General features: G+C 41.6%; 1 protein-coding gene across 1 annotated transcript in view; it reads right to left on the minus strand.

The window, feature by feature from the left end:
* rims2a (regulating synaptic membrane exocytosis 2a) overlaps positions 1-26,144 on the minus strand; it is a 100,690-nt gene that overhangs the window by 11,536 nt on the left and 63,010 nt on the right. The window contains exons 17-20 of the mRNA XM_087175178.1: positions 25,986-26,092; positions 16,696-16,796; positions 14,079-14,245; positions 4,607-4,851 (exon numbers count right to left, since the gene is read on the minus strand). Coding sequence (XP_087031304.1) covers positions 4,607-4,851; positions 14,079-14,245; positions 16,696-16,796; positions 25,986-26,092 — 620 coding nt within the window. The remainder of the gene's footprint in view (positions 1-4,606; positions 4,852-14,078; positions 14,246-16,695; positions 16,797-25,985; positions 26,093-26,144) is intronic.

The following is a 26,144-nucleotide window of genomic DNA, read 5'->3' on the forward strand; positions in this document are numbered from 1 at the left end:
ATATTGCAGTGGATCCACTAATAAAATTTGAAACCTATAAAAGCAGCACCGCTCCTACAGTATACCCACACATTTAGGTCACTGCAGAGATTAACAGCCACGCGTCCTCTTGTGGATTGTTGTAATGGAGATGGAGAGAGAGGGAAATGGAGGAGAGGGAGCAGCAGAGGGAAAAGTAGACAGGGAAGGATACTGCGAATCTTATGGGAGAAGTGAAGGAGAGAAGTGAAGGTGAGGAAGAACACAGAGAAGGGATATGATGAGAGGGAGATACAAATATCAGTTTGGACTCAATGAGACACTAAGTAAGGTAGAAAGAAGGAGAGCGAGGCGAGAGAGCAGTAGAGCGCTGGTGTCCCTCAGCCTCGGTTGTACTTGTGCTGCTGTGTTCCTTCCATGCATCATCCTGAGAGCCGCATGTCTGCTCCAGCCCCCAAGGAGATTAATTAGCAGCCTCAGCAATCGGAGGAGCTGCTGAGATAGGCACCCAACTCAACACAGAAGACAAATTACCTCGGCTGAAAGCTCAAAGTTCAGCTATTTTACCACATACAAAACAGTCTGAGGACTTCGGAGGTCCAGAACTACGTCAGTACCTGGTGTAGATGAGAGAGCAGTGAGAGAGGAGGGGGCAGCCAGAGCATCGTTCTCTCCTGTATACATGTGGATATTTTTGCATGAATAAAACATTTACCTCTTAGTAAAGTGTTGAATTTACCAATAAACAGAGAGAGCCTGGAGACTTATTACTTGTCAGAAAATGCTTAATATTTTAATTCTGAATGTATGAAACAGCAGCACAGCATAGTGTATGCACTGTATAAACAGTTACCTAGAAATGTGACTGAGGTGTTAGGTCGTGCATCAGCACTTAATCAAATGCAGTGTCATATATGCTATGGCATAATGCAACGCCAACATTTCAGAACAGTGCTGGGAAAAAACAAGTGATTAAAGTATCACATCTATCACAATGGTGAGTTTCTCTCAGGGTCAGGTAGAGAAAAGAAGGACGAAAGAACAATTATTGTTGAATACTCAAGGCTGCATCCAGGGAACCAGGAAGCTAGATGTTACTGACAATGTATTATACCACATACTCAGAATCCTCCCCACTGATTCCATCTTTCTCTTATTTCTATATCACTGCAGGCACTTTCGCCTGTTTTTGCCTATTAAGGCCCAATTTTCTGTGTTTCCTGCACTGTTCACCTCCTCAGCCTTAATAGTCAGCTGGTGCTGAGCTGTAAAGATTGCTGTTGATTATTTTTCTGGGACACCATCCACACTCTTAGACTGAGGCCATAATGGGCTAAAACTACTGAAACTGATTGTCCGGCTGATGCTACCTGCTGTAGAAATATTGTAGAAGAAAATTGCTTAATATTTCTTCAGTGTTGTGAAAGACAGACGGTGAAAAGAAACTTCACTGGACTGAAGGAGCTCCTGATGTGCAAACTGGTCAGAGTGGAAAGAAAATTAAGGGAACTCAAATAATCCTGAATAATTCACATTATGGCATGGACCAGAGAGCTCCACACAGCGCAGAGCGGGAAGCTCATTTTTAAGTTTGGCTGAATGCGCACATACCAAATCCCTCTCTGCAGTACAGTTCCAGAAAGCTGCTAGAAGAGGTCAAAGAATCATCTTGTCCTGAGCAAATGGCCTTAAAAATACTGTGGCATTTTGCACAATACTGCACACTGTTAAAGGCACAATGCTGTGGAGTGGAGAGGGACTAATGGTGCATCTGCAGCAACATGTTCCTATTGTTTTCAAATGGCATATGGATGCCAATGCAAAGTATACAGGGCAGTAATACATCATTTGCAATGTTTTAGGTAGAATATGGAATAAGGATGCAAACAGTATTTGTGTGTGTGATTCACAGTAAATCTGAACAGAAGGTCAGTTCTGTAAACTGCTGACAACATCTTCATCAGCATGTTTCTTTATGACAGCCTCTCCATGGAGAATATGTAGCACAGACTGTAAATGCACTGGAATTAATAAATAGAAAAAAAATTTTTCCAGATCCAATCACAAGGGAAATATACAAAGACGTGCAGATAAATGCATGGACATTCATTGATTTTCAATGAGCTGAATGGTTTCAGCAGGGTCAGGCTGTGTAGCAGCTGTTTGGTTTGGGGTGTACTGGGAATAAATTGCTCTCCGGTGAGCTTAAAACATAACGTACCACTAGATGTATCAGCTAATGATGACAGGCTTAACAACAATACTGCCCCTAAATGAGGACACGCATAACCTTTGTTTTTCTAAAATAGTTCAAGTCAAACTCAGAGTCAGTATAAATTCTCAAAAGAACTCTCTGTGAAACTCTTGTTTCTTGGCAACCTCATTGCTATTAATTAGATTTTTTCTTGAAAATATGGTTGCTCTCTTTATCACAGGTGTGTTTAAGCGCTTTGCCTTGTGCTGAACTGCCTCATTAAACCACATCCTCTTGTTTTGTTTATCATGGACTCAATAATGAATCATTGCCGCCTTGCTGAATACACGAAGGTATGTACGAAGCCACATACCATGGAGTCTGTTCTGTCTTGTCCATTGTTATTGCTCTGTGCTGCCCCCTTGCACTCAGTGTCTTGTACTTATGAACTTATGTGCAAAGTACGCTGCCTTCCTCACAGCTAGCCAAACATATATTCAGACAAAGTGATACATTTGTATTTCCTGAAAAATCGGGGGCCTTCCACGGAGGACTGAGAGGACAAAACCAGCACTTCAAACCAAGATCTGCAAACTGTGTACACACTACTCATGATGGCCACCTGGGAGCACATCCATTTCCATCGAACCAACCTGTGTTTGTCAAAGCCAGAGACGTGCTCCTTGGCTGATCTGCCCCATCCCCCCACCAGCATTTGGCAGTGCACACAAACCGCCGAGCAGCCTCTTAAAGTCGACCGTCCTTTGAATGCACCCTTTTAGCAGGCGATGAGCCTCTCAGGATAGTGCACAACAAAGTAGGGCAGAAGGCAGCTTGGCAGTGCTGGTGCTGGTGCTGGTGCAGAACCAAAGACAGATCTCAAATACTGAAACACTCTCACAAGCCCCATCTGATGCACTCAGAAGCACTGAGTGAAATATTGATGGCTCTAGGAGATACATGCTGCCCAGAGTGTGCTGTGTCTGCATGGGGAACAGTGTGTGCATGTGTGTGTGACTTTGTTCCTGTGATGTGGGTATCCTAAAATAAAAATCTGAACAAATGTCAACTGGTTTTTGTCTGTTCCCAAAAGTAAACAGAGTAGTGATCCAACTCAGCAACATAACCATCATTAATAGTCAACAACTTGACATGAACTGCTTCATGACACAGTCACTTCTATCTTCCAACATCCATATTTTTAACAAAGCCTTATTTCAATGCAGCGAAAGTTACTGATTGGCACGGTGACATGATTAATAATTAGTAGCAATTATTCACTCGCAGTAAGAAGGTAGTAGCCCATGTGCCAGTCAAATCACAAGCCGGGGGGGGGGGGGGGGGGGGGGGGGGGGGGGCAGTGCATTGCCACGTGAGCTCCCTCCACCCTCACTCATCTCACCATTCATCCCTTTCTACATGTACCTCTCCATCCCTCGGCCATGCTATCTAGTCAGATCTGGACAGAAAGTGCTGATGGGTAGAAGTGATTATTGACCACTTTAAGGTTGAATAGACGAGTTGAATAGGCACCTCACATGAACAGACCAAAACTCAATCTGTTGGCCGGAGACATCACTACACACCACCTGCTAAGCTGTTTTCACACTGTCTGGCTCCAGCTAAAGCAGCTCAATCCCGCTCAAATAGTTATTGAGCACTTTCAAGAAGAAAGTAGGATAGAAGAAAAAAAAAAAACCACAGAGGAGAGAAGAGAAGTAATAGCCCCATGTTCTGCAAAATGTCACAAAATCTTTTCCACTGCAGAAAAACACATACTCCTGGATTCAGCTGAAGGACAATAGATTTGAAAACACCAACGCAACACACCCCTTCTCTTCCATAGCTTGCATGTGCACACACTCTCACATGCACCTCAAAGAAACACAAACATCTGCAGACGCCCACAGTTAGAAGTAGCGATTCACACCCGCAAATCATCACAGGCAGGAGAATATTACAACATGAGAAAGGTGACAAAACGTGGCCTGCTCCAAGCAGCTGAGGTCACCAGTGGCAGAAATGCAAAGCTGTTACAGCAATAGCACATTTTCTAAATGAAATGACAAATCATTACAGCAGAAGCACAATAAATATCAGCATTACGCATGAAAACGTGAAACAGTGGTGTAATAGAAAAGGGAAGAAAACGGGGAGGTAGACAGAGAAAGAGGGATTTCCAGGAAAGTTGTTACCTGGAAAAAAAGAGAGAAAAAGTTGTGAGAAAAAGTTGTGCTGTTGTCTTCACCTCTGCAGAATCCAGGGTCCCTTCTAGTTAAAAAACAAAGTGGGGAAAAGGAAGAACTGGAGAAGAAAGAGTGACATTAGAGCTCAACATTCAGAGAAACCCACACAGACACAACAAGAGGCCACGGGACAGATGCACATATGAACACAGACACAGGACACTGGCTGTGCACTTGGATGCCCTACCTGTTTGGCTGAGCTGAGAGGTGCTACGGCTCTTGCGCGACATGCCAACCATGGCCTGCATTTTGGCACCAATGCTGGAGCGCCTCTTCTTGTCGTCAGTGCCTACCGTGCCAACCGCCGTGTCCGACTGGCTGCCGTCCGTCTTCTCCAGGTTACACATGTCGCCGCTGATGCTTGTGCTCTTGGTAATGTTCACCCCGCCTGACGAGCCCATCTGCCTGTTTTTCATTTTGGATGCAAAGTCACTGTCAGCCACCACCATTGACAGGGGGGCAGGCGAGGACAGAGCAGAGAGGACAGGAGGAGAGAGAGGAGGCCGAGGGGATGTGAAAGGAGAAGGTGATGGAGGAAGAAACAGGAGGAGAGGAGGAGGCAAGGAGAGAGGACAGCAGAGAGGACAGGAGGTGACAGGGTGTGGGGTGAAAAGGAGAAAAGGACAGAGTTCAGGTACAGGAGTTCATGACAGTATATTACAGTATAGTTGAGTTTAGGGTTTAAAGTGGATGTGCTGTTCATCCTAAACGATTGTCCGTGCATTGAAAGATCAGCCATTATATATTCTACTGTATGTATGTATGTAATGTACTGTATCTAAATACTTGAGTCCTGCTATGTTGTAAGTTTTTTTTTTTTTTGGTCACTTTGAGCTGTAGGAGCTGCTTCTTTTCTATTTCTATTCTCACTCAAAGTGAGTGAACACTTGAACCAGGCTGTGACTCCACTGATCGTTGGAATGATTCAAGGCCTTGGTTTGACAGTTTGAAATGAAAAGAATTATCAGCAGCAGGATTGTGACCATGATTAGCGGTTAGTGCTCAGTCTAGACATTTAATAAGTTGTTTGCTTTTGTTAATTTGTTAGGATTTCATATTTCCAGCAGCTTTACTGCAGTAACATGTTTCTGGCCCTGTAGAGTTTTCTAGTAAACAAATAAGATTTCTGTTTGTATTTGGTGTTTCTCATCAAAACACACAGCATGAGGTCTAACAGATGAGTGGAGTGCATTGCACTTCCTCATAAAACATTTGCAAGAATAATCTTCTTGAGTGCTGAAATCCATCATTGTTTACGTCTGTGTTTACTTGGCATCAGGCGTCTTCTTCACTGTTTTTTTGCTCATACATGAGCACAAACAAAACCAGGTGCACATACTGTATGTACTGTGAAGATATTACACATATTCACACTGCACAAACTCCACAGGGCATGTTTAATTTTTAGTCTGATCCTTTAAGACAACATGGACATGAATTCCTTGATTTGTAGATTTGTGTGATACGAATTAAAGCTTCAGTACGGCTACTTATGGACCTAGTGGTCTGATATTAACTTCTCTTTGAACATTTAATCTCTATTTAAGTTTAAATTGTTTATTTAGAGATTTTTTTCAACTGCTTGAAGCTCAGGCATCTTTAAGATTGTTGAACTCAACCATTCACTTTGGTTCAAATACCAAATGTACCACTATTTAACGAGCATAAATTTAGTATGTAAATTAAAAGTATATTGGTATGTACAACCACATAATTTTACTTACATACAACTTAAAGATAATAGGTAATGCATTTCCATTCTGTTTAACACCTGCACTCTTTCAAGTAAACCTGAAGATAGAAAATAAAATGCACCGTCTCCGAGTCATGACCACACGTTCAGGAAACTCACGCTAAACCAAACACACAAAGGAAAGTTGTCTGCTCTCAGCATTATTCTCCAACTCTTCCTGCTTGAAAGGAAATAGGTCAGTGTCCAAATTAAAGTCTTATTTTAGCTCTGCCAGTAAAATTATCTTTAAGAGACAAATTACATTCTGTTTCATAGGTTCTGTATTCTTAATGGGAGGAGTTATGTGTAGCGCCCTCAGGCTACTGCTCATTAATTAGTGTCTGACCTCCACTGTGAAAAGTGTCTTATAAAGACAACTTATGGAGAGACACGCTGGCTGAAATGGGAGAAGAAGAAATGCATTTTGACAAATGATTTCATCAATTACTTAAATTAGGCTCCTTCAAATTCTGCTCTTTCATATATTAGACATTAGTGTTCAACTCCATTGTATTAGAATTAGGAGAATAATCAGTACGTATTGGATATCACGTCTGACACTGTCTGACAGGATTTTTAAGCGTAGGCAACGATACTGCATCACCTTCACACAGAAGGTGAGTGATGCATCAATGTCATCCCTTGCTAGAGCTTCAGCAGTCTACTGGTCCAAATCTCCCTGGCAGGCACAGGCTGGTGTCTGTGTTTTCAAGTTTACAACACATTTTGTTTGGCAGCTGGTGGTGAAATGAGTCAGATGTGCGGTGAAAGAATGCACACACCTCGTATCTCAGCCTGCAGTAAAGCCTTTTGTTTATGCCACGTCTAATGCCAGCAGGTTCTGTTATGGATCAGCCTGTACTTTCATACATAAATATTGAATGCGTATTGGGGGATTAGTGCCTTTGATCAGTTAATGGAGCCCAGAAGCTTTGAAGCAGACTTCAAGCGCCTCGGCTCCTGACAACACGACGGGCTGATGTGCTACAGGTGACATTCTGAAATATGCTCTTTCACTATCATCACAGTGAGGCTGTATTTCATCTGCTCCAAACAGGGTGATAATGCTGCTGCTTTCATTACACCAAATATCAGCTCAGAGGAGAGGTCAGGGGCGCTGAGGCGTTGTTAACTCTACGAATCATTACCCACTGAGGTTAAAATGCATGAGCACGGAGCCTGTTCACACCCTTTCAAATAAAAATTCATGTTCTATGAAAAGACACTCAATAATTGAAAATTAAACACAATTTATTCATCTAATAGGACGAATCTTCTTCTAGTCTAACTGGATGCACTGTGTCAGTCAACATGTTTAGGACAAGCCTGAACTGCAGGAAGCAGGCTGATAATGGTTGATTCAAATGGATAATCTGCTGGTCTTAATGGACACACTAACTTTAGAAGTTCGACTATCTCCGACCTACTTGTACGACATGAAGCATCCAGACCCTCAGGTCATCTGGGACAGGTTTACTTAGTGTTCCCAGAATCAGAACCAAGCAAGATGAAGCAGCTTGTAGTTTCTCTGTTCCCCACCTGTGGAACAAGCTTCCTGAACACCTGAGATCTGCTGAGACATTTCAATCAGGCCTTAAAACATCACTATTTGCTGCAGCTCACCAATAAATCACATACGTAACATATTTTTAATCTTGTGCATTTGCTTGTTTTTAATGTCTTTTATCACTGCAACACTCCTTTTAAAATGGTGTCCTGAGTCTCCTACCTTTTATGCAATCTTCATATGACTCAAACTAGTTTTTATTGTTTTTCATTGGTATTTTAATGTCATCCTAATGTTCTGTTTTTGAGGTATTTACAAGCCTCTGTAAAGCTTTGAATTGCCTCGTGTCTGAATGGTACTATATAAATAAACTTACCTTGATTTGCATATACTGCAAAGTTCTGTGAGAACATTTTATTTCACTAAATGGATGAAAATCCGATCTAAACAGAAATATTCTACTTGTGTAAATTAACATGTCCTTGGTCGTGTTCTGGTTTAACCAGACTCGATATTTGCCTCATTTATTAATGCTCTGCTCGGGAACATTTCTCAGTGGACAGATTATTGGCCGGAATGGACATGCTAGGGATCTAAATATCAGCTGGTTCATTATGAAATGTTATATTCACTTCACTTTGACTTGACTTAGAGAATAAACATCACTGCATAAAATAAATCTACACCAGCTTGTACTTGCTGCTCCGCTAACACCCGCTCCTCTCATTACAGTTTGGCTGCTCTCTGAACAGGTCTTGGCGCTCAGGCCAGTCTCTCTGTGTAAATGTGCCTGCTTGGAAAACTGGGTCTCTCCAGGGATTTCTGATTTTCAACCTAAGCCCAGAGAACATAGTGTTCTTCATCACGCAGATTACACACCGTGCACTTTCATCTAAGCCAAGATGTTCCCAAAACAGAACTAAAGTAAAAACCCGGAATTTTTTTTATCTTGCAAACGTTGTGTAGACGGATCTAATTACAGCCTGTATGAGGTCAAAATGAGGTGATCTACATACTGTAATGCGACTACAGCAACACAACAAGCTACATAAAAAGGTGAGAGATCTCTGATTTCATTTTGGTGATTATCATATGGTAAAAATTGGCTATTAAAAGTCTTCAGTAAACAATACAGCAAGTGTAAACTGATTTTTAAAGAATTCATCTTCATACAAAAACGAGATTTATATAAATATATAAATTACTGTCCCAGTTTAAACATTCAACATTGAGTTATATGTTTTAAATAAACTCCTAAAGAGCTGAGTCACCTACTCAACTGGGAAGAGACAGACATGCTGATCATCAGCGCTGTATGAAAATGTAAGTCATTCAAGCTGTCTGCTGTCCTCCCATACTTATCCCCTCTTCTTGTTTGCCTTTCACAGAGAGAATCAATGCTTCTTTATCAGGTGAGGTAGAAAAATTGGTTTCCATGGCAACTGTGCCCCCAGCCAGAGCATTAGCATGCATACACGCCTGTCAACACGGCTACAAAGTTTTTCGTCATAGAGACTTGTGTGAGCAGAATGGAAGTTAAAGATAAATGAAAGTCTGAGTTTCGTACGGAAACGCTGTCGCTGGCTGCAGAGGTAACTCAGGTGCAGCTCTCTGCTTCCATTCACTAGACAAACTGATGCTGAATGGGGTGGGTGGACTGGAGGTTAAAGTAAAGATCCCTTCCTCCCTTTTAGCAATGATCAGCCCCTGCCCTTGAAATTATTCATGGAGGAGAAGAGGTGATGTGGGATTTAAAAGTGCTCGTGGAAAGCTCCTTACATCCTAGCGACCACTGGACACAACATCAGCTTAGAGTCGCGTGTGTGCACTTGCCTCGCTGTGCAGTGGAAGCAGCCATGCACTAAAAACACATATGGCTGCCATGATGCTTGTACACCGAGTCAATTTGAACAGACCTGTTTAATGTGTAGCAGATGTATATTTACACTGTGACCTCAATACATAGAAGATGAGTCACAAGTAAATGTAGCTTGCAGCGAGTTTCTGCCGCATCACACTGCCTCGCTGCTCGTACACACAGATAAGCAGAGTAGTGATTAAACCTTTTATCACTTGAAGCAGCTAGCATCTTATCCATTATCCTCCGACAATGTCTAGACTCATGATCGATTATTTTCAGTATTTACAGTACTGATCTTGAGACTCTCATCATGAGGTTCAGTTGTTAACTGTTTAGGTTCATTGTGCAGGCTGATGTGAGTGTCGCCACTGGCAGAGCTTACATCAGCACAACAGCACACGCAGAACAGTGGTCCCTTTTCTTATCTCAGTGCACACAGCACTTAAAGTTATCACTTAGTTATCGATCATATTCTGTTTCATGGAACTGCGATTTGTAGCTTCGATACCCAATGCCACACTAAAGCATTTACTTGAAAGTCTTAGAAAGGCTTAGATTCACAAAATAAAAGCATGTCACTGAGCAGCTGCATGAAGGTCTACTATTCTGAAATAATGTGTTCAACTTCCTGCTTTTTGCAGTTTAGAGTCAGTACAAAACTAATGGGCCTCTTAGATCTGGCAGCAAAACAAAGCAGAAGCAGTTAATGTCTTATGACTGTTCCACTTGTTGCGTCTTCATTAGGTAAGTGGTTTGTGCATATTGGGAAGATTTTAGGTTGAAACAGGTCTTATCATTTAGTCATATTGCTTAATTCATTTAGAATTAATGTGACAAGCATCAAGATTGCCTTTAGTTTGTGATTACAATTATTTCACTGTAAAAATTTGTCAATTTATTAATTGCACTTTATTTATTTCTTATTTAATTCATGTAATGACTTGAGCAGCAGAGTCAGAGACTCACTTAACATCCTGGAGCCGGCTCATTCTGTTTTCACCTCTAACATCCTGAGTGGTGACCGCACACCGTGGCTCCCTTACGCTGGAATCGTGGTGCTCTGTGTGTCCTGAACCGTGCCTGTTGTAATGCCCTGAAGAATGAATTATTCATTTTATTGTCTTCACTTCTTCTATGCTCAGGCTCTTTTATCTGGTTTTATTTTTCTATGAAGCTCTTTTTAACTTTGTTAAGAAAAGTGCTATAGTGAAGTTATTATTATCATTATCAAATGATTTAAAAAATCACCACACACAAACTCAATATTAAAACTTTTGGAAAACTGAAAAGTACTTTAGAAAGTACTGAAAAGTAGATTAATATTTACTGCTACTTAGTAACTTCCTGTTTCCCTACTGCATTCAGCAGTTTTTTTTGTGTAAATCCCTGGTATTAAAAACACGGTTATGTTGAACATTTGCTTCATTGGAGCTTTATATTATGTTCTATGTTAACATCATTTTATAAAAGCGTCGACCTGTGCTTTAGCACACAGACCTTGAGACTCTTTTAACATCACTGTAAAACAGCATTTTATTTTGTTTATAGAGTACTGTGTGCAACACTAACATGAACATCCTCACTCAACCTGAGTGAATGACGGAATACAGAATGTTTTTTGTTATCTTGTAGTATATCTCTTCTCATGTGTTGTTGTCCCAGAAAAGCAGAATGACTAACATGTGGTTATAAAGAGGTATAGTATCGGTTTATACTGTAGCTGTCATGAAGGAGTTAGGGTTGATCACACAGATAGGAGCTGTCAGTGTTAAACACAGGACCAATCCAACTCACTTTCAGTCAAGATGGAATACACTGTTAGAAATTGGAGAATTGTAGCTGAATTCAAATGTATCTCCAGAATATATTTTTTCAGACAGGTTTTAATCATCAGTCATTACATTTTCCAGTTGCTTTCCTGAAAGTGAATGAACCAGCTGGTTGACAGTGCGCGTACGAGGGTTGTGGTGTTAGAGAGAGAGAAAGTGAAATGTTCTTGGCATGTCTAGAAGCAGCTGGAAGAATGTGGGAGGTTTGGGTTGACAAGTTGCAGGTGCAGAGTGACACTGTAGGATGTGAAGAACACACACTGACAGACAACATACTGATGCAACACCCCAGCAGTGAGCAGCAGAGACAAACAGTAAAGCAACACAGACTCCAGCCTCAGAGCGAACCAACAGACACCTGTGTATGTGCTCCACCTGTGGACATTTCAGTGGATCTGCTCACATGTGCATTCGGCCTCCGACACATGTGGGATCCTATTTGCTAATCACACTGTACACACTGGTGCAGAGTTAATCGCACGTAAGAGGGTATAGCTTTTATCTCAATGTGTTTTCTCCTAAGTCCATGGAGACATTGAGCAGTACTGATGTCGGTAAGAAGTACTAACTTGGATCCTGCTGTGAATGTGATTTGATAGTGAAGACATCTTATCAGGAGTGGAAGCTAAGCTTTTATCCTGCTGAGGGACTCCAAATCAATTTGTTCTTGAAATTGCGTGATATACTTTTTATATCTGTGGGTCCAGCACTCTTCAGAAATGAAACTATACTCTCTTGTGGCCACAATGAAACACGTGTCATGTTAAATATAGTCTTAACATGTTAGAACCAAAGTGTTCTGCATACAGCAATGTAAAAACTAAAGATTTCCATACATGCATTCAGTCATGTATGTTTCATTTATTACACTGAAATACAACATTATAATTTCATGCTACAAAGTGAAATGTGAACAGCTTATCAAATCCCTGAGTCGAGTCAAACTCCTCCAGACTGGCACGAGACAAAGGTCACTATAATGAAGTTAGTAGCTTAGCAACAAAACAATCTTTGAAGAAACCAAACTATACTATGCCTTAACAAGACAAAGAGAAAAATATCAACTCACTGTAATCTGTCAACAAACTGCTAGTTCTGTATGTGTGTGGAGTTCATCATAGTGTCACAACTGTATGGAGGTTTGAAGGAACCTAGTGCTACTTCTCCATGCAGATATGTAGGTTTGGTTTTATTCACGCAGGTTTCTGCCTCCAAACCAGTGCAGTGGAATGAATGAAGGTGAATCCATCATATTCCATTTACCTACAGTGTAATGTATTGATCATTTCCAACAGAACTGAATGTCTTTCCAGAAGCAGTGTCCTGGTTAGTCAGAATAATCAAGAGACTTTTCACTGTTTGAAAACTAGTCTTCAGTAAAATATGTTGACAGTGAGGTCTGTGGATTAGTAACTTTTTAAATTCAGTTTTTGTTTTTTCTATGATTTCTCTGCACCACAAACAAAATTGCCTTCTCCCCCCCTGTACTACAAGGAGGACAAAGATTAGTCAAGATCTGAGGTGTGCTCTGTTGAACCTGTAAACACCCACAGGTTTGTGGAGTACTTCACTGCAGTGAGGTAGGAAGTTAAACCACTGGAGGTCAGCAGAGATCAGATTTTTACGGGGGCGTTAAGTTACTCTTTTGATGCTTGCTGTGTTGTTTCCGTCTTTTTCTTATCTGCTACTGATGTGTGAGCAGGCTGCATGGGTTACCGAAGTGTCACTACGATTAACAAGGAGTAATGCTAGTCTACTTTAGTATTGGAGAAGGGTTAAAAGGACCAAAGTTGTGTTATGATCAAGGATAAAGGGTGGAGGAAAGTCGGTCAGTGGGCCGCTGGGAGCTACAGGTCAGCCATGTTGTTAGTGGGAGTCTACAGTTAGAGGCTGCCACACATGTTACCTGAGGTCAGTCTCTGAGATACTCCTCTGGTGCAAGTCCTCTTCGTTCTCCACCAAATCCTCCTGATGCTCCTTGTCTGACTCTACCCTCCCCCCTCCCTCCTTCCTCCCTCCCTGCAATCTCCCCTCTTTACTGGTCCGTCTCCCTCCCTCTCCTCCTCCTCCCCCTCCTCCTGCCTCCTCCTCCTCCCGCACCTCTCCTAAAAGCTCATCCCCCTCCCGAGACTGGCTCCTTGATCGCAACTGGCTGAAGACGGAGACAGAAGCAAAGAGAGCCGCACATGCAAAGCAGAGAGAAAGCCAAACAAAGCATGAAAAACGTCAACGGCAAAAGAAACAAAAGACAAACACAAAGAGACAGTGCAGCCAAGTTCAAAAGCAGACTGATTGAAAAATAACAGAAAACAGAAATACAGACTTACACCAAGACGCCATGCAAATGAATTTGTTCTTTGCTTTGATATGAGACAACACCCAAAGAGATGCAATGTGTTTTTGTTTCAGTGTTTGTTGCCAGATATGGACAAACTTTCCCCACAGCCTGAGAGAGTTCAACCATTTGGTTCCAGATTTTTCTAAAACGGAGCCAAACCTGAACTCACCGCAGTGAGAAAATGACAGACAGCGCTAAAGCCTTCATTTTCCTCTTTCACTTTGACCAAGTGCAAACAATTTCAAAGCTGAAATCATCTGGACGTGGCGACATACAGGGTATGTAAAGAAACGTTCACAGCTGAGGGGGATTTGTCCATTCCTGATAACAGCTTGATGTGGTTTAAAGAGCGAGACACATTTCATTGTCCCCTGGTGTGGACATCAGCCTACCGGATCTTGCGATTTCCTTGCGGCCGCTCTGACTGGACAGACATGTAGCTCGTGCTGCTGAACCGAGAGGCACTACTAGTTCTCGAAACAGCGGACACGTCGCTTACATCGCTGTCTGATGACTTGGCTGACAGGTTATCTGAGCCCCGTGGATCTCGGCCTGAGCGCTGCAGAGAGGAACAAACATGAACAAGACAGTAAAAGTTTATTATCACGGTGATGTCTAATGACACAAAAAGATATTCCTGGTGCTTGACTTGTGCAGGCAAACACATCATTGTTGCTTTTAAATGTTCAGTGGTTATTCATTCTGCACTTGTAAAACGAAGATATTCATTTAGGGCATTTGATATGGTATGAACTGATCTGGAACACTGCTCGCATGCCTTTAGCTTTTTAAGGACAACTATTCTTGATCAAGATAAGTTCCTCTGCAGCAGTGAGCTCATGAATGTGAATAAGTCGACATATCAGTGGCGCTCTCAGATGACAGGAAGAAAGAGGAGAGATGGAGCTGTTACATAAGGCGTATTAGGTTGTGCCTTTTGAAAGGTCAGAGTGTAGCCTACTTCGGTCAAATACATCAAATAGTAAGTACATGTAGTAGAAAGGTTCAGGGCAGAGAGCTGGATCATGCAGCTCTTCACAATGTGACATACAGTCTGGGAACGTGGTGGGTCCTGTCTAAAATTTCACTTTCACTTTTTGTTTACACAGGCCAGACAGTCACACCTACAAACCTGTTGGCATCAATCACCCTCAGTTTAGCATCCATCAATCTGGGATTAGTGCTGCTAGTGATTTCTGTACGATGCTAATTTATACTTCTACTGTACAGGGGGAAATTGTATATTTTTCACTCCACTATAGCATCTGACTGCAACAGTTAGTAGTTATTTTGCAGATCATGATTTTACATTAAAAACTGATTTTCTAAATAAATACATAAATAAGATGCATCATTATAGGCCTACGTTCGATCACTATCATTAGTATCACTATCGTTATATGCCCGGGAGCTGGGGCCAAGTTTTCTGGCCCCAGGGTTTCTGTGTGTCATTTGACCAGTATGCTTAAATACAGTTTAGGAATATGTGTCAAGTACATAAAATATAGAACTAAAATTAAACTAGATGACACAGTAGCTCTCTACAACACAGATATCAGGTATTAATGCGCGAATGCAAATTCTTAAACTAATGTGCAATTAATCAAAGTTCATCAATGAACCGACAAACAGTCGACCTGAAGCGTTTATGCTCTGTTTGGTTGCTAATCCAGCCCTTCCCAAAATGATCTATAGTATAATGTGATATATAATGTAACAGATATATGATTTACAGTGGTGAACATTTGGTCTGTCTCGATCAACTACAACATTAGAATCCTGCTGTAATAATAATTCACTAATATAATGAATAACAGGGGATTTTAGTTTTGATTTGTTTTTGTATGTTTTTACTTTAGTAAAATGTGAAAGCAGGACTTTTACTCTTGTTGTGGATCCATGGTTCCATATAAACACTGTGACATTCAGTTGTCTTGTTCACAGAGTTTTTCTAAACTTAACACTGGGGCTTCCTTGGAAGCTCAACTGGAATGACAAACTTGGCATGTAAAATATCCTGAGTGTGTTTTATCAGTGTTAACTGTAATAGAACCTGAGCTGAGTGTTACAGTAACTGTTCTATATTACCCTGTGGTTTAACAGCAGGCACTCACAAGTCTTGTTTAATAACAGTGAGAGCGTTGTTTTGTCAAGAAAGATAATGTTTAACGGACATGGACAATTCCCAGTTTCATCTGCTTTTTATAGACTCCTAGCCAACAAGTTGGCTGCTCCTGATGCAATAGTTTTCATAACAGTGACTTAAAAGGGAAGCTGGACACAGAGCCTTTGTACATCTTGGCTCAGACTGCAATGAGACACCAGACCAAGGCTGAGCTCTCTAAACACGCTCAGGATGTCTGCAGAGCAGAGTAGTAAACGCTTGACTCTGCAAACACTCACTGTCACATTCCTTGAATTTGCAAAGAGAGGCTTAAAGGCTCAGTTCACCCAAATGACAAAGAGAAAACACTTTTTCTCATTATACTTGTATCTATCATCCATGCATGTGCTAAGATTGTGAGATGTTCGCCACTGAAACTTATATACAATTATATATAATAATTATTATTATTGTTATCATTATTTTCACCTTCAGTGAAAAAAAACCAACACAAACTGTTAAAAGTTGGGTCTGTGAATGATTAATGAGTAACTGGGACATTGTGTCTGGAGTAAGTGGAGATACATACATATTCAGCTTTTGTCAATTTAGGTGAACTGACCCTTTAAAAAAACAACCGGACCTAACTCAGTGTTTTCCAATGATGCGGAGTGTTTATCAGCTTTCCTGTGTTTGTGTGACTATATTTGTGTGTATATGTACACTGTGCAAACATCAATGTACATGCGCAGTATGATGTTGATATGTGCATGTGTACATGCTCGACTGCTTTCAGAATGTACCATATGGCCTATGCACAGTGCGACCATGCAAACAGTGCACTGTAGGTGCAGGTTTTCTGGAGTATGGAAGCAAATATCCAGCATATCTGGACATGTGTTTACCTTGTGGTAGTCCTGCTCCAGTCTGGAGTCAGAGCCAGCTCCCTGCTTGTACTTGTTCATCTTCAGTTTCATCTGCCTGGTCCGCTCCTCCATGTCCATACCTGAGCACAGAGACGGGACACTGTCAGATGGTGGCTGATACGCTGAGGAAGGCCTGATGGGAGGACACACTGTTATGGTGAGAGACGAGCTTCTGCTGAGCTATGAGCCATGAGCTATGACGAGGACAGATCTAATGGGGAAAAGCTGAATGGTCGGCTATTTTAACAAACAAACACAAACACAAACACAAAATGCTGACTAGTAAAGGTAAGCTGCATAACATATTACACTGCGTCATTTGTAACCACTTGTCAAAAACCAAGGCTGAATAAACTATAGAAAGATTTGCACACTCTGTTACTTTTTAATTCGGAGATTATTAATCAAATTACATAATTTATTGACACCCACTGCACAGTGAAGGAAGTTTGAATGCTGAGCCAAATTACTGCATTAAACAAAATGTACTATCCCAACAATACTTGTGATCATGTACATTTTACATGATATTTCTAGATAAAAGCCAATCCTTTGACAACAAATGCACATCGTGAATGATGGGATTAACTGGCCCACACATCCCTCTCAGCTCAGACTTGCAAAATCCACATTTTTCCAATTTCTTTTCATTTCAGTTCTTTGCCAAATCATCACATCATCCTGTTTGTCCATCTCATCTTCTCCCAAATTCAATTTAAGCGCTATTCTTGGTTTCATATTGTTTAAAGCACAGTTTTCACTGTACAAGCATCCCGCACAATCAATACCCAAGCTTAACCTTGCTCTGTGAAGGTGATAATGCCACTATAAGAACTATTCATTCACATTTTATGTAACTGAAATGAAAATAAAACAAAATAACACATCATAGCAAATACTTCCTGCTGGAGCTGCTACACATCTTCTTCTCTGCAAAAACAATCATCAAATGCTGCCAAATGATGACGTCCCTGCTGTACCCTGTATCTCCATTCTCTCCACTTGCTCTCTGCCTCTACTTTTGTGTCATATGATGCCGATGACAGACTGAAGGTGAATGCACAGGTACAAGTGCCATGCGCACATACAGTATGCCTGTAGCTTCACATACATACACACACACACAAGAAAAGCAATACAAGCTGGGAGCAAATGAATGACTGCACAGGTGAGGCAAAGTGAATTTTTCTCATCATCTTTTTCTCTGCTTGTCCTGGTTAATTGTTTATCTCCACTGCTCAGGTGACATGTCACAGCCTACACATTTCCACATCTACAGTTTTCTCTAAATGACACGGAAGGAGTCATTTCATGTACCAAGCATTCAGTAAACTGCTTGTTATGCCGCACCATAGCTGTTGTTTTGCAACATCTGTTTATCTACAAACATTTGATTTTTGTTGACCAACTCATGTGGTTATTCTGCTTTTTGAATTACAGTCAGTAAAAGATTAGGACTGTTGTGTCTTCCAGCGCACTGAGGTTTGAAATGAAACAATGGCTATGAGGTTACAGTCGCCTCTAGGATGCACACATTGCATTTTGCTGAGAAACACTGAATCTAAAAAGAAAATCTTGTTCACTACACGTGATTAATTGTGTGTGTGTGTGTGTGTGTGTGTGTGTGTGTGTGTGTGTGTGTGTGTTTCTTGAAACTGTGTGTTCTTGTCCCAAGACAGTTACGGCACGTCCTGCTGCACCTGCTGCAAGGACGACCTCTTCCACGGCTGTTTTTTAGACCCAGTTTTATGTCATTGTTTTCCACTGATTACCTGGCAACCTCACAGTGACAGCAAGACTGCAAGAGGTGCCCTAAATTGGGAGACTATGTATAAAACTACATGTTCTGAATGTCAGCGATCCAACCTCATGTCTCACAGTCATTGTTTCATTTGAAAACAAATGTGCTGAAGTAGGATTCGTTCATATATTTCTTTTTGACTGCACTGTAGTTCCTAATGTAAGGGACTCTAAATGATATTCACTTCAACAGCATTCAAAACCTCAGGGACACATTTTGTCAATTAAATTATACTGAAATCGGCCATAAAATCAGTTTAGGGAAATGCTGAAAATGTGTGTCCACAGAGAGGGTAAGTTCTGCTGTCATGCACCGACAGCAAGGTAGAAAATAACACAGTGTCTCATGTCAAGACCTGGGGCCAAGAAACAACACGTGTGACCATGACCATGCTTCTATGAACTGTAAGCGCACACAGTCTGTCCACAGCAACAGAAAGGAGTGCGAAATGACAAAAAAAAAAAAGCCGGAAGCACTGTCCACAGAACAATCAAGAGCGCAAACTGCACAGGGAGATGGAGGCGAGCGAAACAGGAAAAGAAGAGATGATTGAGATGAGGGGAGGCGGGTCGGGGAGGGCAAGCCAGGAAGACATACAGAGTGAATAAAAGTAGAAGAATAAGAGAAAGCAGAGTCAGGAAAGGAAGAAGGGGAGGAAGAAGAAGGGACAGACCTGAGTTCGTCCAACTTGGTGAGTCCGTGTCTTCTGGGATCACATCACAGAATGGACAGACACAGACAGAGGAGAGGAAGATGGATGTGAGAGGATGCACGAAGGGTAAGGGGGGGAGACGGAGGAGGAGAGGGAGGACGGAGGGAGGGCGACACCATCTCCGCGATCACCGAGTACGCCAGGTTTGGAGGGTCAGAGTGAAGAGGAGGAGGATGGAGGGTTGGGATGGAGGGAGGGGGGAAACAACACAACAACAATACGACACGACAATGATAAAACAACAGGCACAGAACACACAAACAAAATCATAGAGTACGCCAAGAACACACAAACTCCACCATGGGCACAGTGAGAAGTCAAAATAGAGCAAGAGGGTGCGAGGCCAGGAGAGGCTGAGGTAGAGTTACGTTATTTGAAGTCAGAGAGGGGGGAAGGTTGGGTGAGGTTCTGTGCTCTAAAGGAAAAAGAGCTGAAACAGTAAAGAGATGTTAATGTACCGAACCAGATAGAAACTGGAGACCTCTGAGGACAGGAGGGGAGAGGGGGAGAGGAAAGGAGGGTAAAAGGAGAAGTGGATGTCACTTGAGGCTGCATGGGGGCAACTGTGGGGGAGACAGCCTGGAAAAATAACGGAAAAGAAAGGAAAAGAAAAAAAAAAAGAACACAAAACAACACAAACTGAAGGCACAGAGCAGCGAGCACACAAAAGAGAGAGCTGACTATCTCAGAGTATCAGCAGCAGGATACATGAAAATTAAGAAACCTGAGTTGAGTGCAAGAGCGCACACACACACGCTTACACACACACACACACACACACACACACACACGCAGACACACACGGGTGTCAGCAACAGTGCCGTTCTGAAAGAAGGTTACGCAACAACGTCAACTGCCTGCTTTCAGGCATCCCTGCTGCTTCCGATTACATATTTTTCTCCCCTTCATATTATTCATGTCCTTCCTTCCTTCCTTCCTTCCATCCTTTCGCACAGCCTGCTGAGATCCTTCTCTCTTTCTCTCTTTCTTCTCAAGATGAATTGCGCTTTAAATTCTCTATTAGCAATCAAGACACTTCCATGTGTGTCTTGTTCCTATGTAAGCAACCACTCCACAACCCCCCTCAGAGTCATGCTGCCTGTCTAACCTCCGTCCTGGAGCTAAAGTCCACAATCAACAGTGACAGTGAAAGAAGGCCACTCCATCAGACTTCATTTCCATACCCCCTTACACAGAATTTGCATTTAGCTCAATTAGTACTTCATTAGGGTGAATAATGAAGTGTCACATGAATTAAAAGACAATGTTAGACATCTGCCTCACCAGCTTTCATCTCTTTGTGGCAGCTAACATCATCTCATTAGGGAGTCAAATGATGATCAAGAGAGCAAGTGATTTTTTTCCCCTTACTTCAGCTGCAGCATGTAGGTCATCAGAATAAGGGAGTGATATATTAAAAATGGAAGAACCAGTTAGTGTGGAAAGGTCTCTTATGGTCTGTGGGTTAACACTGTGTGGTACGAACGGACCATATTTAACACAACTGCCTCTGAATGACACATGATTCCAACACTCCAGCTGCAGACACAGCAGTCAAGTTCATCATCGTGTTACAGACGATTACAAATGGTTGATTCATAGACAACGAGCTGGTTAAATAAGATTCTTGCACTCTGTGAAGTGACCTACATTTCCACAACAGCAATGACAACATGCGCCAGAGTCATTGTTACGAATGCCTGATGAATATTCAAAAGCAGCTCAACTGCCATCATACGAAATTCTACACTACTGGTGTCAAGCTTTAGTTTAGTTTAGTTTAGTCCCATCCCACCACAAAAGATTGTTAGTTATGAAACATCATATTAACATAAGATGCATCTTGTAGCAACACACATACAAAACCAAAAGAAGTTGCAACGTCTTTTAGAACTCTATAAATTGTGCACCACATTCTACAATCTAAAAGTTTATCCTGAGAAAGAGCTTTTTTTTTTTGTTCAAGTAACTGCCTGACTTAAATGTGTCATATGAATAGTCAACAGTCTTTGTGCATCACATTATTGTGTGTGTGTGTGTGTGTGTGTGTGTGTGTGTGTGTGTGTGTGTGTGTTTGTGTGTGTGTGTGTGTTTACAAAATTCACCTAGATCAGTTTTCACACTGAAGCAGAGCTTTTATGACAAATCATCTCAGACCACAGTAGCTATAGAAACATCAGCTCCAGGCTGCACTGCAAAATCACAACAAGGAGGAAGAGATAGAAACACAGAAGGGCGCCATCCAGAGGCTGACCTGGGCAATCAAATAAATTAAATCAAGTTCTCTTCCTGCACTTTTTATTTACACATGTATTCTAACAGCCAGCTTCCACTGTCTAGTGTCAAGGTTTCCCTTTGCTGAGGTTGTAATCCAGCTGATTAGAGTCCACATTAACTATGGAGGACAGTGCAGAAAAACCTATCAAGGAAACAACACACTGCATGAACAACAAACAACCCAGTATCTTTTTTTGTCACTAAAGTAAACATTCTTCACATGATGAATTAGTTTTAGGGCACGACAGCACTTAAGATGCCAATATTTTACTTAGATTTGTCTCCATTCATATGATCTTTAACTCTTGGCTCTTACAGTTACTTTACAAACTTTAGTTTCAGCAATTAAACAAGTGGGTTGGACAACATAAATGTCCATTGATAGTTATAGAAGTGCACTGGTTTTCAAAATGCTATGCCAGGTAACGTCACCTTCCTTGTTAGCTTAGGGTGGAGCTTCTGAAAGGAGTGTATTTGTTTATCTGTTAAATTCAAATATCTTTCTCCAAAATCTCTTACTCTACCTTTAAATGGCTTGTTTATTGTTCATGATTAGGAAGTGGCAGAAATCTACACCCACACCAACTAACCTGCGTCAGTGAGGGAGGGGTGTGGCTGTGTCCCTCCATCAGACAAAGAGCCATTCAGCCCTCGCTGCTGGTCCTCCCATGTCACCTCTACAGCAAGACATACACATACACATGCGCATGCGCATACACATACACATACACATACACATACACATACACACACTCACTGGTTTGGATACTACATGATTTTAATGGGCCTTGGATTATCAAGGGAGCTTTTTCTAAATTCCTGCACAAAACATTGTGCAAAATCCCTTTCCCAGCTTTTTCTCTGAAAAAGAAATATTATTTTTATTCCTTTAGCTTTTAATAGACAATTTACATATTAAAACCACTTATGTATATATTGTGTTGTGATAATAGAAAGCATAGATTAGTAAGAGCAAACATTGGCAAGAAAGAAAAAAAACCTCTTTGCTACTTCAGCACTGAAATCATGGACAGCTCCTCATCAAAGAATATGAACTTTGCTCCATCTAGTGGCCAATGGAGGTAACGGTCTCTAAAGCTCTAAAAAAACAAGACATTCAACTCTGATGTACTTCAACAGCAAAGTAAAATGCAAAGAATAGCCAAGAAATGATTTTTAGTTGTTTATGGTATACACTGTCATCAATGTGAGAGTACTCATGAAAAAAGGGATGCAACAAAACTGTTTTTGACAGAAAAGAATTTCTCTAAACATGACCTCTATATGTCTGCCTTTGCCAGCCTTTAAGGGAGTACTGTATAGGGTGTGTGTCTATATGTTCAATAATCCATGTCTAATTGAAATGATTGGCAATTTCACAATGGAAATTGAGAGCTCTGTGTTGTGAGCAGAATAAATTTCTATTGAAGCAGAGATTTAAAGCTGTACTGGAGCCAGAGAAGGACAGACCAGCAGAGAACACAGCAACAGCACTCTGGATGTATTAACATCAGTTTTAGCTTCATGCAGAACAAGCCTCGAATTTGTTCACTCCAAATTAGCTCAATAGGAATAAACCAAAGTCAATGTATATAATAGATGAAATGTGGACAAAGGGAGGTTTAAAGAAAAGGACGATTTAAATGTACTATGGCAAATAAGAAAGCAAAATCATTCAGTGCAGTCGAGTATCGAGAATCACGGCTACAAGTGAATGTCACAAATGAAGAACTTGTGCTGACTGAGAAAACCTACACAGCAAAGTCACACCATCACACTATTCAGAGGACTTGCCTTTCCTCCCATTTACCGGTGGACCTTGGGGTTTTTCCTCACAGTCTGCTGCTAGTAGAGAGACAGATGGAGGCTCATGAAATAATGGAGCTCTGAAACCCACAGTACTGTAAGTCACATTAATATGGCAGCTCATACTGTATGTGCTCATACACAGACACACATACACTCACAGCTCTGCACACAAACACACAGCCGATACTGAATATTAGTTTGCATATGATCACTACTACACAAAAACTTTATTTTTGGTTAATTATGCTATACAACGTGTGGTTCAAATGAACACAATGTATTTGTCACTGTTCCCATAATGCAACATACAACCTTCTTGCAGCAGCGTTTGTCCTGCAGAATATCACTCAGAATAGAGACAATTTAAAAACAGAATGTGGCTTTTTAGGGACATGAGTATCCACTGAGTCAGTGAGCACAACAACTATGACAGTGTTGAGTAATAGCGCACAGTCAACGGACAGAAGCAAGCCATATAAACAGATGGGAAAGTAGGAAGTGCAAACCGTGGGGAACTCCAGTTTCTGCCAACAGTCTGGCCGTTCATTCAAGCCTGTGGATGAATGTACTGTACACCAACACGTACTGTACATTACTGCCATCCAAGAAACAAAACAAGAGCCCAACTCCTAAACAGAGCTTGTACTTGAAACATTTAATTAGCTTTTATTGTGGATAAACATGGAATAATTTCAAGTTTTAAGTTTTTCTAAAGAGAGGAATCAAGCAGCATCACATATCTCAAGAAAATGGAGAGAAGAAACTTTAAAGGCTGTTTCTGTGCCCACACCTGGGCAACCATTTTGGGGTTCAGATGCCCCAAGCTCCTCCCTTGCTCCCCCTTAGGAGTTGCCACACATACAGTAAATAGATAACACAAAAGAGAATTAGGTTTGTGTAAGTATGACTAAACTTCAAAGCAGAGAGACAAAACGGTGGCGAGGTTTATCAACAATCCAGCTCCTCTCTGAAATCAGCAAGGGGCAATAATATGGATCCAGTCCATAAAAAGCTGCACGCACACACACACACACACACACACACACACACACACACACACACACACACACACACACACACACACATTTGCATTACATAAGCTGAGTGCCATACGGCTCTGTGGGAGCTACAGCACAAGGTCAGATCAATACCTCCCCCCACTGCCCACACATTGCCACTGTCCTGAAAAGAACAGTGGAGAGATAGTGAAAGAGATACACATAAAAAAAAAATGAGAAGGCGAGAGAGAAGTGGGAAAGGATAGACTACCTGACAAAGAGAAACAGAAAAAAGAGAGATTAGGTCAGGAATAACGAGGAAGAAGGAAAAAAAGGCGACACAAAGAAGTGACAGAGAAGTCCAGACAGAGCTTCAGAGTGATAAAAAAAAGATGGCACAGATACAGAAGAAGGGTGGGACAGAGAGGGAGAGCAGAGGAGAGTGTTAGGAAGATGGAGAGAGAGAGAGAGAGAGCTGGGCTGTAGGCTGGCGGCTGTACAGAAGACAGGGAAAGCCCTCATGGACTCTGACAATGATGAAAGAGTTCTGCGAGTTCTTTGACAAGTTCTCCAGAGCTGCAAGAGCTTTCCCCCCTCCCTGTATCTCTGTCCCAGTCTTTCCCTCCGATCACTGCAAAGCTACAACGATCTTTGTTTTTCCACAGCATCTGATTCAAAGACACGAGTGAAAACAATCAGTGCTTTCATCGCAGTGCCCCTCACAGTACACGTCGCAAGTTGCAAGCTGCAACAACACATAACATTTGATGGAGGAGTGCTGAGGAACAAAGCTGACTCCAAATGTCACTTTGTGGTTATGGGGATGTGGAAAGTTCAAACTTTTGTGCCTTAATCATTTTCTCAGAGCCTGGAGTGAACGTTGTTTACTGACACAGGCTCGGTGAAGTGTCTCAGCAGTCCAAATAATTAAAACAAATCAAGAACTCTCAAACTAAAAACGACAATATCTAGAGTGTAACTCAAAAGAAAAGAAACATGGAGGCAACATTTGAACACAACACTGATACTCTCAATAGCGGGATCCAGACAGATCTACAGGTTAGTACAACACAATGGCACAGGACACCTCAACTGCACGTTAAAACACAGCCGCAACAGAGGGAGGCTAAAAGGAGCACAGAATAAGCTCCGCCACTAGGGGACACAGCCACCCGCCGTTGCAGACAGGGTTTTGGCCTTCAGAGTAAGGTGCGGCTCAGTAAGCACTCCCAGTCTGAAAGACTAAACCCACACATTCAGCTACAGACCTTCACAAGGCTCTGTTCCTTCGTCTGCATCTTCTGAGAGAGAAATGGGAAAGGAACCGATTGCAGATGTTATGGATGGAGGGTAAAAGTAAACACCAATGAAGCACAAAACAAAAAAAAAATCCTTGCACATATGATATGATCTGTAGCTTCTACTGAGAGATTCCATCAGCAAATAATAATCCTTCCTTTTTCACACAAAAGTGAAGTGTAACAGTCAGCGACTGTAAAACCAAAGCTCCACCTCAGACCCAAACAGTTGGGCCACCAAATAAAAACTATATCATCGTAAGATACTGAACACAAACACACTATCGCACTGATAAAAAGATTGTCCTCACTCAACAGTGTAGTACAAGTACAGTAGCCCTGTAATACAAACAGAAAACAACCAGGTGACTTACTTCTGTCCTTCCCTGTGGGCGGAAGCTGTGGTAGTTGTCGTCCTCGTCTACTGGACATGGGCGTACTGGTGGGACTGGTCTGGACTGATCCACTACGAGGATGCGCCCTACATGACAAAAAGTAGTGGACACTGGGGTGAGACAGGAATTAGGACAGGA

The sequence above is a fragment of the Seriola lalandi genome, unplaced genomic scaffold (assembly GCF_002814215.2).
Source record: "Seriola lalandi dorsalis isolate HSWRI2012SDOR001 ecotype SW California unplaced genomic scaffold, Sedor1 jcf7180002054425, whole genome shotgun sequence".
Classification (NCBI taxonomy): domain Eukaryota; kingdom Metazoa; phylum Chordata; class Actinopteri; order Carangiformes; family Carangidae; genus Seriola; species Seriola lalandi.